The sequence below is a fragment of the Macrobrachium nipponense genome, chromosome 48 (assembly GCF_015104395.2).
Source record: "Macrobrachium nipponense isolate FS-2020 chromosome 48, ASM1510439v2, whole genome shotgun sequence".
Classification (NCBI taxonomy): domain Eukaryota; kingdom Metazoa; phylum Arthropoda; class Malacostraca; order Decapoda; family Palaemonidae; genus Macrobrachium; species Macrobrachium nipponense.
The window spans coordinates 18843382-18861700 of record NC_087223.1 but is presented as its reverse complement, the minus strand read 5'-3'; the positions used below and the strand labels follow the sequence as shown (position 1 = coordinate 18861700).

The 18319-nt window shown below is 36.7% G+C and overlaps 1 protein-coding gene across 1 annotated transcript in view; it reads left to right on the top strand.

Moving 5' to 3' along the window:
- Positions 1-2780: 2780 nt before the first annotated feature.
- Positions 2781-18319, top strand: part of LOC135205155 (chordin-like protein 2) — a 47630-nt gene continuing 32091 nt past the window's right edge. Inside the window, exons 1-2 of the mRNA XM_064235520.1 lie at positions 2781-2802; positions 5347-5471. Coding sequence (XP_064091590.1) covers positions 2781-2802; positions 5347-5471 — 147 coding nt within the window. The remainder of the gene's footprint in view (positions 2803-5346; positions 5472-18319) is intronic.

The following is an 18319-nucleotide window of genomic DNA, read 5'->3' as shown; positions in this document are numbered from 1 at the left end:
ATTTCAAACAATTGAAGGTTAGATCATTCCAATTATGGATCTATTTCTGAGTCTCCTCTCTCTCTCTCTCTCTCTCTCTCTCTCTCTCTCTCTCTCTCTCTCTCTCTCTCTCTCCTTTCAAACAATTACTGAAGGTTAGATCATTCCAATTTTGAATTTATTACTTAGTCCTCCTCCTTCTCTCTCTCTCTCTCTCTCTCTCTCTCCCTCTCTCTCTCTCTCTCTCTCTCTCTCTCTCTTTTCAAACAATTACTGAAGGTTAGATAATTCCAATTTTGGATTTATTACTTAGCCTCCTCATCCTCCTCATTGAAGGTTGAATTATTCCAATTGTGTATTTATTACTTAGCCTCCTCTCTCTCTCTCCTCATCCTCTTCTCTCTTCTCTCTCTCTCCAGAGTAGGTTAGCAGCAGCAGAAGCAGTCGTCTCGCCGTCCCGTCCGCTACTTTCCGGAGAAGAAGTTATTCCGTTTCTGGCCACGTTCCCAGAGTCAATAAATTTGGAACGCAAGAAGAGAGGGGGGCGGGCCCGGTGGGGGGAGGAGGAGGAGGAGGAGGCACAACCCCCTCTCTTCCCCCTCTCCCTATCTCTGAGGGGGGAGAGAAGGAGGAGGAGGAGGAGGGTATGTTCCAGTGACGCCGCAAACCACACGGAGTCCACGGAATGGCTCCGATCCTCAGAGGGAATTAGCGTCCTCTTTTGTGGTCTTCAGGGTGTCTCACGGATGAATGAGTGCATAATGGGGGGGTGGGGTGGGAGGGGGTGCTACCCCTTGCTGCTGCAAACCCACCCAACCACCCACCCCCCTTCCTCCCCAACTGCGGCGCCAAGTGATAGGCACCAGTCATTTGATCGAGAAGCGCTGAACTTCGAACTTCAGGGTTGGTTTTTTGGGGGGCGCTGGAGGTGGGGGTGTGGTTGGAATTGGGACTAAGACCCGGTGTGTCGCCTCTTTTTCTCACTCGAAATGTTGTCCATTAAAGATCAAGCTTAGCCTAATTATTATTATTATTATTATTATTATTATTATTATTATTATTATTATTATTATTATTATTATTATTATTATTATTATTATTTGTGGAATCCTGCAAGATTGCCATAAAAATCCACGGGAACTACCTTATGCATTTCACCTCTTGGAAAGCTTAAATTATTATTATTAATTATTATTATTATTATTATTATTATTATTATTATTATTATTATTATTATTATTATTATTACTTATTATTATTAAAAACTGTCCCACCCAAAAAAACTTCTTTAACCAGACAACATACCATAGAGAACTCGATTGATATATAAATACACACACACACACACACACACACATATATATATATATATATATGATATATATATATATATATATATATATATATATATATATATATATATATATATATATATATATATACTAAACTCCACAACTTATAGAGTTACTAGGAGGTCCTCATTCAAACTGGATGGTATCCCAGCGGATACCATCCAGCAAAAGTTACGACCTTTCCAGGGTTCATATTTGTATATTCACATACATACATACATACATACATACATACATCGTTCCCCTAGGTACAACCAACCCTGCAAGAGTCAAGACCATCAACTGAATATAATGTTATAACGTAAGGACGAAGATGCATTGAATTTTCCACTGATTCGTTTCCAAGAAACGAGAGAGAGAGAGAGAGAGAGAGAGAAGAGAGAGAGAGAGAGAGAGAGAGAGTTGCTAGGCTGTTACTGGAGCACGATTGTCTGGTGCAAAAGTTTTATACATAACCCAAAGAGTGAGAGAGAGTTGGTAGGAACCGTACCCGAATTACGTGACCTCCAGTTGGCAACAGTAACTAAAAAAAATAATGACTGGTTGATTGGTGAAAATAATCGCAGGTTATTTAATGAAGATAACTGCAGGTTACGTCATTTACGTGGCGAAAATAATTACTTGACTACTTATAACACAAAATAATGTATACTTTGATCAAATAATCACTCGCTATTTGGTGAAAATAATTATTGACTGCTTGGAGAGAAATAATTACTGAATACTTGGTGAAAATAATTGCTGGCTATTTGGTGGAAATAATTACTGGCTATTTGGATAAAATATTTACTGGCTATTTGGCGAAAACAATTGCTGGCTATTTGGTGAAAATAATTACTGGTTATTTGGTGAAAATAATTGCTGGCTATTTGGTGGAAATAATTACTGGCTATTTGGATAAAACAATTACTGGCTATTTGGCGAAATTAATTTGAGTTTAATAGGTGAAAATGATTACTGACTATTTGGTGAAAATAATTTTAGGTTACTTGGTGAAAATAATTATTGACTACTTGGTGAGAATAGATACCGAACAGTGTGAGAATAATGACTGACATAGAGAAAAGAACTCAAGTCTACTGAGTGAAAATATAATCAATGGCTCTTTGGTGCAGATTTTTTGAATAACAGGACGCACTATGAGGGAAATATTTGAAATATTATTTCAAAGGACTTCCCTTCCCACAAAGTCTTTCATGAAGTTTATTTTCATTCGATTTCGCCTCATCCCCCCCCCCCCCCACCCCTCCTTATCATTAATCACCATCTTCTTCTTCTTCTTTTTCTTCTCCTTGGTTAGTCCAAGACCCCTAAATTTTGGGAAAATGAAGCCACTAATGAACCTTAGAAACGAGACACATACACAACACACAAAATTAACGAGACAGCTTTCAGATAGTTTCGTTCAATGTCCATTTCTATATGAAAGAAAAAAAATATGATTTCAAAATGGCTTCTACTGTCACTGACAGTACAGAGCTTCGAAACAGGTCAGACACACACACACACAGCTTCCAGACAGCTTCGTTCAATGTCTGAAAACGGTGATTCACGAAGCAATACTGCGGCAACACTTCTGATACACGAAGCGTAAAGGGCATTATTCTAAGGGCACAGATCTTTCAATCAACTTCCCCAAAGAAGAGGGGGGGGGGGCGGGCGGCGGTGGGGCGGGGAGGGGCTTCCCTCCCCTCAGGGGGTGCGTCTCCTGGGCCTATCTCCTAGTACGTCTTGAAAGGCAGCATCAGACCAGCCAGAGGCAGCTCTCTTTTGGCATCATCTGACGCAATATAACGATGAGTGAAACCCTCCCCCCACCCCACCCCAACACCCTCCCTCCCTCTGCGAGTATCCCCCTCCCCCCTCCTGCCCCTACCCCTACTTGTACTCTTACTAATTCGTCCCTATTTTCCCCGGTGCTAGCCTACTTCTTCTTAGGGGTTAGCATTAGCCTCTGCTAAGCCTAAGCAATCTCTTATGTTTTCTCGTCGCTTTCATTTCATTCTCCCTCCCTCCCTCCCTCTCCCTCTATGTAGAAATTGAATGGACTGGCACCAGGGGAGTGAGGGGTGAGGGCATAAGGACGGAGACGAAGCTTTCCAGTTTCCAGTTTCCAGCCTTGTACCCTCTTTCACCTCACATACCTTCCAGTTCCTTCCAGTTCTAAGAGGATGGCTCGCCTTGTTTCTCCCTTATGGAGGGGGGAGGGTGGCGGTGGTGGGTGGAGATTACCCCGCCCCCCTTTTCCTATGTGTATTACCACTCCCTCAACACATTCCATAGCCGGTCTGGAGGGTCACCCCTCCCCACCCCACCCACCGCCTTTCCAGACTCCAGAATTCGAAGTCTCTTAGTAAGGGAGGGTCCCAAAAAGACCCTTTCCAGGGATGGTGGGGGTGTTTTTCCAGACCCTTCCACTCCCCTCACTCCTAAACCCCCCCAACCCCCCCCCCCTACCATTCCAGTTCCATCCATCAATCTATCTAGAGTGAACCCAACACGACGCCGGGGGGAAGGGGAAGGGGGAGCAAGAGGCTAATTCATTCCAGGACCCCGGCCTCCTCTCACTAACCCCCCCGGCCCTCTTAAGTTCACTCCGCGTCTTCATTACGATTATTAACACTGTAATAAATGTTTTCGGGGGGCCGGGGTGGGTGGGGTATGGGGTGATTTCAACCCCTACCCCCACCCTCCCACCCCCACCCCAAACACGGCTTGAAAGGTTATTGGGTGCAAGGGCGCCCCACGAGATGAATCTTCTTATTTTCGTGTGGTTTTTATGTTTGTTCATTTACATTTCCTTTTTTTATTTTCCTGCTGAAGGGATAATGATTTTGGCATCTGGTGACTTGAGGCTCTTCTTTTTTTTTCCATCTTTATGCATCTTCCCTCAGTCCCTATTTGTGATTGAAAAGTGGGATTGTTTTCATCTTCGTTTATTTTTGATTACTTTAGTCTTTTCGTTTTTTTAAATTTACGACTTTTTTTCTTAATCGTTATCACTATCAAAATAAATTCATAGGATGAACCCTATCACTGACACTGACTTGAAAATCCAAATTGGTTATTATTACTACTATTATCATCATTATTATTAATATATGTTCAGAAGATGAACCCTATTCATATGGAACAAGCAAGCAACAGACCACACTATCTTGTTTTAAGCTTCCAAAGAGTATTGCATTCATTTCAAAGAAGTTACAGGAAATACAAAAAAGAAGAGATGGAGTCATTAGAAAAGAATAATTAATTACAGATATAATAAATACCCTTTAGGGTAGCCACTAATATTATTTAGACCCCGAGTTGTATTCAACTTAAGTTTAACCTAAACTGTTCCTCTAAACTGGCTCTTGTTACGTTTCATGCCTACTCAGATCCTGTCAAGGTTCCGGCTCAACCTATCCAATCTAATTAGGTTTCCAGATCAACCAATCAAATCTTGTTAGGTTTCCAGACCAGCCAATCAAAATTAGATCAGGTTTCCAGACCAGCCAATCAAAATTTGATCAGGTTTCCAGAACACCCAATTAAAATTTGAGCAGGTTTCCAGATCAACCAATCTAATCTAGTTAGGTTTCCAGACCAGCCAATCAAAATTAGATCAGGTTTCCAGACCAGCCAATCAAAATTTGATCAGGTTTCCAGCTCAACCAATCAAATCTTGTTAGGTTTCCAGACCAGCCAATCAAATCTTGTTAGGTTTCCAGACCAGCCAATCAAATCTTGTTAGGTTTAGACCAGCCAATCAAAATTTGATCAGGTTTCCAGCTCAACCAATCAAATCTTGTTAGGTTTCCAGACCAGCCAATCAAAATTTGCTCAGGTCTCCAGAACACCCAATTAAAATCTGGTCATGTTTCCAGATGATCCAATCAGTCACTAGGGTACCCAAGACAAAAAGTTAAAAAAAAAAAAACACTATCTCGAGACCTAGAATCTTAAAAACACAACCAAACAACGACAGACTTTAGAGACACCTCTCTATAACTTGAGTCTCTCCCCCCAACAGCTTGGAGCGCCGGAGAACGCAGAGTATGTCGGATCAACAACCACGAGTTTCAGGTTGGGGAGGTGTGGCATCCGCTCCTGCGTGGGACGTCCGCTAGTTACTGCGCCACCTGCAGGTGTGTCTTGGTAAGTTCGACCGATGCGTTTGTTTTTTGTTTCAGGTCATTAGATCTCAATTATCTTCCTGTTATTGATATTGTTATTGTCATTATCTTCTGCGTAGCTTCCTGGCTGGCTGTCATCCTTCGTCCCTTGGAAGTGGTTATTTCAAAGTCAAAATACTCAAATGTCAGGAAAACCCAGGAAAACTGACTGAGCTAAAACAGTCTCTGTGTCGTGCTTTGAAATCATTCTTGCATCTTCGTTCCACGTAGAGCACCTTCTGACGCAGTTTTCCAGCCAACCAGTAATTCAATTTCCATGCACATTTTAACACTCAAACTATTAGAATTCCGCCAAATGTTAGAACCGGTTGGTTATGCAAAAAAAAAAAAAAAACAAAAAAAAAAAAAAAATGTTGGGTACAAAATATGGAAAATTAATTTGAAGCTTGGTGAACTTGGGACACTGAATCAGTGGCAGATTAGAAATCTTTCATTGGGGGGAGGTGGGGGAGACTTAGGATTATCATGTATATATACATACGCACATATATATATACACAGTAGTTATTGTTTTTGTTGTTGTTGTTGAAATAATCACGAAATGTGCAACTTTTTGCTGCTGATAATGCTTTACTGAAAGAAAACAACATTCTATAATTCACATCCATGGGGCGGGGTGGGGTGGGGGGGCATGTACCCAGGTTCCCCAACCCCACGCTTAAATCTGCCACTGCACTGGATCCCCGCCCAAACCACCCCAACCCCACAATACAGATCTTTTAATTGGCTGTTTCTTATACAACCAGCAATTCATTTCTGTTTCAGCTAAGGCAAAAATAAGTAAATAAATAAATAAATCCTACACTGGTAGTTTTAGAATATAATAATAATAATAATAATAGTCAGAATGTCCCTTGCAGCATCCTGAAGATGATCAAGGAGATGGTCGAAACAAGTTGACCGTAGAGAAATACCACTCTAAAATAAAATTAGTTACATCAAACCTCCTACTCTACATCTCCACCCACGTCCAAATGTTATATCCAAAATCTTCCCTAATTCCAGTCCTCCTTTCTATTTAGACATTTCCAGACTATCCCTTCCAGTACAGTACTGGAATTACCCACATACAGTACTGGAATTACCCGCAATCCCTGCGGTTAATCGCCTCGTGGTCTTGTGGGGATGAGTACCACATATCCCTTTTTTATCTTTTTTTCTGAAAAGTTTTGTTCCTGATCATTAAACTGAATAACTGAGAGCCCGGATAATCAAACTTGGGGCAACTGTTTCTGTTCTGCAAACTTTCTCTCGCGTGGGTCACCCCCCCCCCAACTTCAAAAGTTAGCTTGTTTCAGCGTTTGGTTTTCACAATCTGCTATACCTGCTACGAGGGTGTATTATTATGGAGTTAGGGAATATGATATAGAAGGGTTCCCTACCTCAGTAGTTTTGCTCCTTTGATGCTGCTGATTTTTAAAATTTATTTTAATTTATTCTTTTAATGTACATTACTTGTTTTTCATTTTGTTGCTGGTAGACTTTACCTTCTATACTTCCTTTACAAGGTATAGAATATAGAATATATAGTATAATATAGACTGCAGAGTATATACGAAGCAACAACACCCAACGTTTCAGTTTTATTGCCTATTCTTTACCTCTATATTTCGTATAGAAGTATATAGATTATAGAACATAAAATATAGATTACAGATTATAGAATATCGAAAAAGCTTCACTCCTAAACGCTCATCTTCCATTGCTATATCCTTTAAAAGTATATTATAGAAAATCATATATAGATTTACCTTCTATATCATTTAAAAAGTATATTATATAAAATAATATATAGATTTACCTTCTATATTTACTTTAAAAAGTATATTATAGACAATAATATATAGATTTACCTTCTATATTTCCTTTAAAAAGTATATTATAGAAAATAATGAATAGATTTACCTTCTATATACCTTTAAAAAGTATATTATAGAAAATAATGAATAGATTTACCTTCTATATCATTTAAAGAGTATATTATAGAAAATAAAATATATAGATTCACCTTCTATAATTCCTTTAAAAGGTAAAATATCGAAAATAATATATAGATTTACTTTCTATATTTCACCTAAAAATTATATTATAAGAATATATAGATTTGCCTTCTATATTTCCTTTAAAGAGTATATTATAGAAAATAATATATAGATTTACCTTCTATAATTCCTTTAAAGAGAATATTATAGAAATAATATAGAGATTCGCCTTCTATTTCCTTTAAAAAGTATATTATATAAAATAATATATAGATTTACTTTCTATATTTCACCTAAAAAGTATATTATAAAAATATATAGATTTACCGTCTATATTTCCTTTAAAAGTATTTAATAGAAAATAATATATAGATTTACCGTCTGTATTTCCTTTAAAAGCATTTTATAGAAAATAATATATAGATTTACCTTTTATATTTCCTTTAAAAAGTATATTATAGAAAATAATACATAGATTTACCTTCTATACCCTTTAAAAAGTATATTATAGAAAATAATTTATAGATTTACCTTCTATATTTCCTTCAAAAAGTATATTATAGAAAATAATATATAGATTTACCTTCTACTTACCTTTAAAAAGTATATAGAACACGGACTTTACAAAAAGCCTCAACCGCCAACCAAAATTGTGGTGAAAAATGATTTTGCGAAATCGCAGAAAAAAAACAATTGTGGTTAAAAATGATTTACGAAATCACAGAAAAAACATCAGCAGAGAGAGAGAGAGAGAGAGAGAGAGAGAGAGAGAGAGAGAGAGTGTTCAAAGTCATTACAAGTGATTAAAGTATTAGAATAGGGGAGTGGAAAAGTGATAAAAATAAAAATAAAAAATTTGCAAAAAAAAAATAATTAAAAAAACCCATAGTGTTAAAGTTTGAACGAATAGGTAAAGTACTTTTGCCGTCAGAGAGAGAGAGAGAGAGAGAGAGAGAGAGAGAGAGAGAGAGAGAGAGAGAGAGAGAGAGTACAATTCATTCTGTTGCAGAAAGGGATGAAGACTTATGGAAAAGATGAACTGAAAGAAGTGATAATAATAATAAGAAGAATAAGGATTTGCAAAAAAATGAGAAGAGACAAAGAAATACTGAGAGAGACAGAGACCAGAGAGAGAGAGAGAGAGAGAGAGAGAGAGAGAGAGAGAGAGAATTTGCAGGAAAAAGTCTGACAGAGATACGAGACATTTGTATGTTATAAAAAAAAGACCAGAAAGAAAGAAATACTAGGAACAGAGAGAGAGAGAGAGAGAGAGAGAGAGAGAGAGAGAGAGAGAGAGAGAGGGCGTACCCTACCTTGACGAGCGAGAAAAAGAAAAGACGTAATATGGGCGTCCACCTAATTCAATTTTGTCGTAAAAACCAAAAAAAAAAGGAGTAAAAACGCAACCCACAGTAAAAACCGAAGAAGATAGAAGCTGACGCATTAGTTTTGATGAATATAAATATATCTGCACAGTCAGCCACCCCAACCCCACCCTCCCCTCCCTCCCCCTCCCCCCAGCCCCCCGGGGGGCAAAATCCGACCCCGTCCGGTCGTTTCTTGGCCCTGCCCAGATCCCCGAAAATGCGTCCCCCCCGGAAAAAAAAACAGCGAGGAATCAATTGTGCAAAACTTCCGCTGCTTCTATGAAGTTTGTATAATCCGCCGCTTAGGTGGAGTTGCACACAACGAGGACACCCCCTGTGGATTAAATGGAGAATGTCTCCTCCTCCCCCCCAACCCCCCCCAATAACCCCCCAAATACCCCTCCCCTCGCCACAGACCCCCCATAGGCACCGATAAATTAGAGAAGATCGGAAAAGCAAACAGTTCTCAGAAGAAAAGGAGGTTATTTGTTTACAAATGGCAGGCAAACACAAACAATCAAACAAACACACACACACGCACACACACACACATATATATATAGATATATATATATATAACAGAATATCTACACTCTGTCTATTTAAACCTGACGTTAAAAATCTACATCCAACACCACATACACGCGAAACAGAACACTTCAACTGAGCCCTGATTGGCCAATGCATCCCGAATCGTCACCTCTGATTGGTCGTCCACCCCAGGAGCTCCCCAACCAATCATCAGCCAACTGGCCGAGATATCACCTGCGGAATTTTACTGTCAGCTCCGATAAAACAACGCTGGAGATAGTCGTAGGATCTTAAGAAGGACATATATAACATTAACATTGATAACATTAACATTTAAAACAATAATAAAAAGACATAGGATCTTAAGAAAGACATTTATAACATTAACATTACAATAGAAAGACAGACTCATATATATAAGTTATGGTGTAAATATCAACTTCATCGAATAATGTTACGCACAGTCCATTCCTTAGCAAATCCTCACTTTCGCTTACTCGGGGAGTAATCCTACAAACTACTTTCTTATTGTTGTTACTAGCAAACTTACCCATTTACGATGAGTGATAAAATACGGATGCAGAAGTGAAAAATTTATATGTACTATTTGTTCATCAATATTAAAATAAGGGCGATTACACGAATAGTCTCTCTCTCTCTCTCTCTCTCTCTCTCTCTCTCTCTCGTAATGTAATTCAAGGGACGATCACTGAACTCAGAGAAATTCTTATTCATTGTTGTTTTCCCTCTTTTAATTATATTCTCTCTCTCTCTCTCTCTCTCTCTCTCTCTCTCTCTCTCTCTCTCTCTCTCTCTTAAAGTAAGTGAAGGTACGATCAATGAACGTAAAGAAGTTCGTATTCATTATTGTTTACCCTCTTTTAATGATTCTCTCTCTCTCTCTCTCTCTCTCAATGTAAGTCAAGTAACGAAGACGGTGATGGGATTATCGGATTACCTAACTCTCAAATCACAAATTATCTCCTCTCTCTTTCTCTCTCTCATTTTTCGATAGCAAGATAAAATTATAAAATTGTTGTGCATTAATGTCGTTAAATGGCTCTCTCTCTCTCTCTCTCTCTCTCTCTCTCTCTCTTCTCTCTCTCTCTCTCTATTGTCGGTGACTTTCATTTAACGGAACAGGGATCTTGATTGGTTCGTTTCTTTGTCAATTACTTTGCACGGTGATACGAATAATAAAGTATCTTTCTTTTCATTATGTTACTGCAAAGACGCAACTTGTATGTCAGTGTGTTATGGCTACTGATAAATGGTCTTATGATCCCGTGTCTTTCAAAAAAGAGTAGAAAGTAGGAACTTGCCAGTTTCCTTTTTATTATGTCCATTGGCAGGATCGAAATTCCGAAGCAAAATTACCGGGTAGTACTTCTTCAACGTTATTTTGTGCACTGGCAGTCCCGATGGATTTAAGTTATTCAAAAAATCTTGCTGATATTGATGATAATTTTCATCTTCTATTGTGTCCAAGCTCTGAAATATTCGCGACTTTCTCCGGGGGAAGTTGTACAGAAAATTATGTATGAAAAATCGTAAAGTAACTAAGTCTACGGGAATAACCAGCCTCGTTTCACGGCCAGAAACAGCTCCGTTTCAGGGAATCCCTTCTCACCCCCACCCCCTACAAAGGAGGGGGGTAGGTTGGATGAAACCCCATTACAAACCATCTTAGGGGTCCCCACCATAACTTTGCCAAGTTTCATGCCCATCTGACCAGCCGTTTGGCCGTGATTGAATAACAGACAGACAGACAGACATTACACCCATTATAGTATGATGTGGGGTAGGAAAGCCTAAAAACAATATCTGCAAAAGGGGTTTCGCGTTGAGTTAAAGATACAGGAATTTGAGGCTGGGATGTTTATTATTTATTTATTAGATTAAAATGTAAAAAATATATTTATAATTCATTTATTCGTATTACAACGTAAAAAAAATAATATTTATAATTTATTTCTTTGAATGGAAAGGTAAAAATAATATTTGTGATTTATTTATTAGGATTAAAACGTAAAATTAATATTTGTGATGTATTATTCTTAAAATATAAACAATAATATTTATGATTTATTTACTAGAATGAAAATATAAACAATAATAATTAAGGTTTATTTACTAGAATGAAAATGTCAAAAATAATATTTATGATTTATTTATTAGATTTAAAATTGAATAAAATATTTATGATTTATTTATTAGTATTAAAATGTAAATAAACATTTATGATTTATTCATTAGAAAGAAAATGTAAAAAAAAAAATATTAATTATCTATTTACAACAACGCACTATTTGGCTGTGGATTTTATAGCGTGCGCTCCAGAGTAAGCTGGAGGTCGAATCCCGCATTGTTCACAATGAAATGGGTAGCAGATATCACATTTATAAATTGTCAGATTATTTTTATTATTATTATTATAAAATAGAACAGAGGGTAAATATGTGACGAAAGTAAAATACTGAGAGAAAATAGACGAGAGAGAGAGAGAGAGAGAGAGAGAGAGAGAATGGAATCAAGGATACGAGACACCGGTACCATCTATGGGTACAAAACAAAAAATATTAAATAGAGAGAGAGAGAGAGATAGAGAGACAGAGAGGGGGGGAGGGGGATTAGAGGACCACTTAAACCCCCCCCCCCCCACCCCTTTTTGACAAAAGTTAGCAGACAGACACCCTAATGGCGCTGGAAAAATAAAATGTCACCATCCGTCATCCACCCCATTGCAGTTGCCAGTAAATCAAACACGACCCCCCCCCACCCCCCCCCCCCCCCCCATCGCCCCCAGCCCCCACAACTATTTTCCACTCGGGGTTTCGTTACTATCATCGTTTTTTTTTTTTTTTTTTTGCTTCTGTGCCGTTTCTTCTCCTTCTCAAGAACCACTGAGGCTAGAGGGCTGCAAATTGGTACGTCGATCATCCGTCCTCCAATCATCAAACGTACCAAATTGCAGCCCTCTAGCCACAGTAGATTTTATTTTATCTAAAGTCAAACTTAGCCATAATCGTGCGTCTGGCAACGATATAGGCCAGGTCACCAAGGCCACCCTCGGATCTTTAGACCTACTGGAGCTAAAGGGCTGCAAATTGGTACGTCAATCATCCACCCTCCAATCATCAAACGTACCAAATTGCAGCCCTCTAGCCTCAGTAGTTTTAAGTTTATTCAAGGTTAAAGTTAGCAATAATCGTGCTAGAGGGATACAAATTGGTAAGTTGATCATCCACACACAAATCATCAAACATACCAAATTGCAGCCCTCTAGCCTCAGTAGTTTCCATTCTATTCAAGGTTAAAGTTAGCCATAATCGTGCGTCTGGCAACTATATAGATCTATTTTCGGCGGCCTTGATTTTACGATGCACTGGTTTCTCTTCATTTTTTATTCCACTTCTTTTATTCTTTCATATATAATATATATATATATATATAATATATATATATATATATATATATATATATAGTTAAGTATATACAGGTTTGTTTGGAACAGGAAACGAATAACTTTTCACGAAAAAATAGTTTCGAAACCTGCTTGTAATCGCTGTATTCCATGACACGAACTCTAGAAAGAAATTCTGTTCATGACACACCTTTCCCTCCCCCCCCCCCCCCACCCCCCCCCCCCCACCCCCCAAAAAAGAATTCAAAAAAAAAATTATATTATTATTTTAAGGTCTTCATTTTTTTCCTATTTTCTTTTCTTTTTCCACTCGCTTTTTCCTCGACTGAAAACACAGCAGGGGAGGTTTTCTAATAATTTCATTTCTTCGTGTTGGAGGAACAGCACGAAAAAACTTCTCCACTAAACCTCTTCAGTATTTTGTGGGGAGTGAAAACTCTCTCAAGAGATTTCGGTATTTAGTCTTACAGCAGATTTGATGGTGTTTTTATTTTCTCTAACAATCAACAAAGTTCAGAAAGAAACTCATTTAAAATTTACGAACAGGTCAATGATAGGCCTGTCTCTTTGTCCACGAAATATCTCACAAATTTAATCAAATCCTGGAAGGACTTTCACTGGAAATTATAAAAATATTGGATAACCAATTTCCTATTACCTTATCCCAGATATCTAAGGAATTTCTGGAGAGAATTCAATTAAAATCTGTTAATAGATCAATGATAGGCCTGTCTCTTTGTCAACGAAATATCTCACAAATTTAATCAGATCCTGGAAGGACTTCACTGAAATTATAAAAATTGATAACAAGCCTATTACCTTATCCACAAGATATCTAAGGAATTTCTGGAGAGAATTCAATTAAAATCTGTTAATAGATCGATGATAGGTCTGTCTCTTTGTAGACAAAATACATAATAAATTTAATCAAATCCTGGGAGGATTTCACGGAAATTATAAAAATTTATAATAGGCCTAATACCTTATCCACAGCATATCTAAGACAGTCCTTGAATAAAAGGTCTGTTTCTCTGTACTATATATATATCTTAAAGTCATGATTGCTTATTCTGAAAAGGTTTTGAATTGATAGGTTGTAAAAATAAGCTTTATTCTCTTGTTTAAAACAAACCTCAGAAGTTCTGTTGGACTTTCATGAAATTCTGTCGAGCTGAAAGCTTAGGACTTTGTTCTCGTTTTGTGTCCAGAGCATAATTATCTCAAAAAGTCCAAACGGACTTCAATGAAGTTACAACTGATGGTCCAAAGGCTTATTTCTTTGCCAATACTATGCCTCGAAGTCCTAAGAGACTTAAGTAAAAATTTGGGACTTTATAATTTGTAGGACAGTTTCTTCTCTCTCTTTCTCTCTCTCTCTCCCGAAGCAATTTACCTTAACTATGTTTATTGCAGTCTCTCTCTCTCTCTCTCTCTCTCTCTCTCTCTCTCGTAGTAGCCATCTTGCTTGGTGAGACGTACCCGCGTGAAGTCAGATTAATCAACAGATATCACAAGTTTAACATACGACTAGAATTTGAGAAATATCTAGAAGTGTTCGTGAACTATCGGTGATAAGATTAGTGTGAAAATAGTAGGATAAAGCGTCTTCTAAGTTAGTTTATCAAGTGTAATACTATAAATCAGAACAAGATGGCAGTAAGTTCCAACTGCGGGAAGAGGTGGCGTAATTTGGCGTGTTTAGCAGATTCGCAATACGATGAGGTAGCAGGAAGGGAACTGGCATTTCTCATCTATGAAATCAGCAACAGTCCTAACCAAAAAGATACAAAAGCATTCATAGATATATTAGAAGGATATAATCCTTCAAACTGGAACAAATCTAAATGAAAACATCTTGAAAATAATTGAAGAAGTTTTCCAAATAAAATCCAAGTGGTCAAGAGACTCATAAAGAAAATATAACATAAACCAACATATTCCCGACAGAAAATGAAAATAATAAGGTGAATCTTGTGAATATCCTAATTGATGCATTAGGAAAAAGAATGCCAAAAGCATGCAACTGTGTAAGGTTTGGTATAGCATAGTCAATCCACAAAACCTAATCAGAAAATGTGCTGCATGCAACATTCCGACCCATCCACAGGTGTGCTAAGGTAATACAAGATTTGAGAAAAGATACAATTTTTTGAATGTTCACAATATTCTATCATGGATAGACATGTTATTAAATCAAGATTGAATGTACAAATAGTTGAGGATGAAGAAGAAAGAGAAGAAGAAGAAGAAGAAAAAGAAGAAGAGGAAAACGGAACGAGAAGTGACAAAATGAAATGACAGAAAAAAATAAGGAAAACAAGAACAAGATAAAAGTATGGATGCAGAGATACTCATTGATACTACATATGAGGCAATAAAGCAGCATACCTACGAAGAAATAAATTACGATATGACAACAGAAAAGCAAATCCCGAAGAGGCTCTACCAGATCTACACAATGGGGACGAGAGGAAAAAATAGACAAGAAAGACAAAATCTGCAACCTTTTGAAAAGAGGGAATTGCAGATTTGGAGAAAGATGTTACTACAAAGCATCCTAAGATATGTCAAAAACTATGAAAATATTATGGTAAATGTGCATACTAGATGGATATGGGGATGATTGCAGAGATCTGCATCCAAAATATGTAAAAACCTAAAAGAAGGAAAAGGATGTAAGTTCGACAAAAAATGCAAATATTTGCACCCTGTAGCCATGAATCAATAAATAAATAAATAACCAACCAAGTAATAAAATCCGAATAAGAAAGAAACAAATAAAGAGAGAAAATCAAGAATATCAGGTAAAAGAGAAAAGCAAACCACCAATGAGATATGCAGAGGTGTCAGCAAAAAATTTCAAAGCATCAGCTCCGAAATTCTACTCAAGAGATAATAACTTGTATTCTATTATGCAAGAGGATATTGCAGAAACCGGAGAAAATTGCAGATTCAGCACAAAATGAATTAATAATATGATGAAGGGAGATCAAATATATGGAAAGTTGGATTTTTTAATGTCAGAATTTTCTGGAAATGAAAAAAAGAACAACATACCAGAACAGGAAAGAGACATGGGGGGAAAATCCTTATTACTACCTAGTATTAAATGAAGGAAGAAAACACGCAAAACCATCATAGTGATGAATGCGCAGGGTTTAGTTACGAGTAACTCAAAAAGAAAAATAGAGTACTTGGAAGAACTAACCCAAAATGAAAAGAAAATAGATATAATGAATATAAGTGAAACCTGGTATTCCCAAGAGACTGGGAATGATGATCAAATAAAAGGGTTCCAAACTTATAGATCAGATAGAAAAAATAGGAATCAAGGGGGAACCGCAATATATGGAAAGACAAAAAACAAGGAAAATATATGAGAAATATAGTAACTCAGAATGTGAACTATAGCGGTAGAATTTGAATCTGAAAAAATTGATGAACTAGTTAATATATTAGACCTCCTAATACTAAGAGTTTTTGACTTAATAATTGAAAAGTTGGATGATATATGTAGAAAGAAATCACAATGGACTATGTGGGATATTCTCCTATGCTGGTGACTTCCAACTTTGCCTTTTCGTTAGAATGGACAAAGAACGAATAGGAGATTGTGGTTGTACTTATACATATAAAAAAGAGAGTAATAGTAGTGCAGAAGATAAGAGGCAATTTGAAAAGCTATTAGATAGCTACTAGAATACAACATTCAACAAATAAATCACCTGCCAACAAGAAAGGAAAATACTTTAGACCTAGTAATTTGTGAACGAGATGAATTATGTTAAAGAAATAATAGTTTATAATGCGAGTATTTCAGACCATAAATGTCATAGATTAACAGTTCATTCCAAAGAAACAAGTGAAAATAGAGATAAGCAAGAAATGAAAAAGTGGGAAGGATATGGAAAATACCAACTTCTACAGTAAAAAATATAAAAATGGTCAGAAATTAATGAAGAATTAAACAAAGATTGGGATAACATTTTTCGTAAGTGATGACATAAGGGTAAATACGGAGATATTATATAAAAAAATATTGGAGAAAATAGTGGAAAAAAATATAGACCGAAGAAGAAAAGTAAACATCATTCATTGCATACCAAGAGACAGAAGGATCTTGTTCCAGAAAATCAGAAAGTGGAAAAAAAGGTCTTGCAAAAGAAAAAAATGCATGGAAAGTTATAGAACTAAAAAGAAAGATAGATAAAATGCAGAACAAAAGATTATACAATCAAAAGAAAATGAAAAACGGGACTTGGAAGAAAAAACCCTATTAAATATCAAGCAAAACCCCAACTATTATACTCATATGCGAAGAAGATGAATAAAGAAGAATAGAAATAGGCCCTCTGAGAATTGAAGGGAGATTAACGAATGAAAAAAAGGAAATTTGCAACATACTGCAGAACGATATAAGAGAGAATTCACCCTAGAATAGATAATGGAAGATAATGAGATAGAAGTAAGGGAAAGAAAATAGTGAATATTTAGCTGACATAGAAATTAATGAAGCTGATATTGTGCAGGCAATTAATGAAATTAAAAATGGAGCTGCTGCAGGGACCGGATGGAGTCCCTGCTATTTTGTTAAAGAAAGTAGTTCATTCTATCGCAAAGCCACTTGCAAATATTATTAAGACAAAGTGTAGATACAGGCACAAGATTTATGATGAGCACAAATAGCATATATCACCCCTACTTTCAAAAGTGGATCAAGACTAGAGGCAAGTAATTATAGGCCTGTGAGTCTAACATCACATATTATGAAAGTGTATGAAAAGGGTAATGAAGAAAAAATATTATGAAACATTTAATAAAAAATAATTTGTTTAATATAGGACAAACACGGTTTCGTACCCGGAAAAAGTACACAAACCCAACTGTTAGTCCACCGTGAGAAACATATTCAAATATGAAAAGCGGAAATGAAACAGATGTGGTTTATTTAGACTTTGCAAAAGCTTTTGACAAAGTAGACCATAATATATTAGCAAAGAAAATTAGAAAACACAATATCGTAGATAAAGTAGGAAGATGGTTAAAAGAATTTTTACACAACAGAAAACAGATAGTTATTGCAAACGATGAGAAATCGGATGAAACCAAGGTAATATCCGTGTGCACAAGGTACGGTGCTAGCTGCAATATTGTTTGTTATTATGATTGAAGACATAGACAGTAATGTTAAGGATTCGGTAGTGAGTAGTTTCGCTGATGACACAAAGAATAAGTAGAGAAATTACTTGTGATGAAGATAGGAACGCTCTACAAAGAGACCTTAACAAAAAGTATATGATTGGGCAGAGGAAAATAGGATGGTATTAACTTGATAATTTGAATCCACTAAAGTATGGAGACAGAGAAGGAAAGCTATATGCATATAGGGGACCTAATAATGTTAGAACAATCACAAATAATGGAAAGCAGTTAAAGACCTTGGTGTGATGATGAATAGGAACATGTTATGCAATGATCAAATAGCAATTCTGTTGGCAAAATGTAT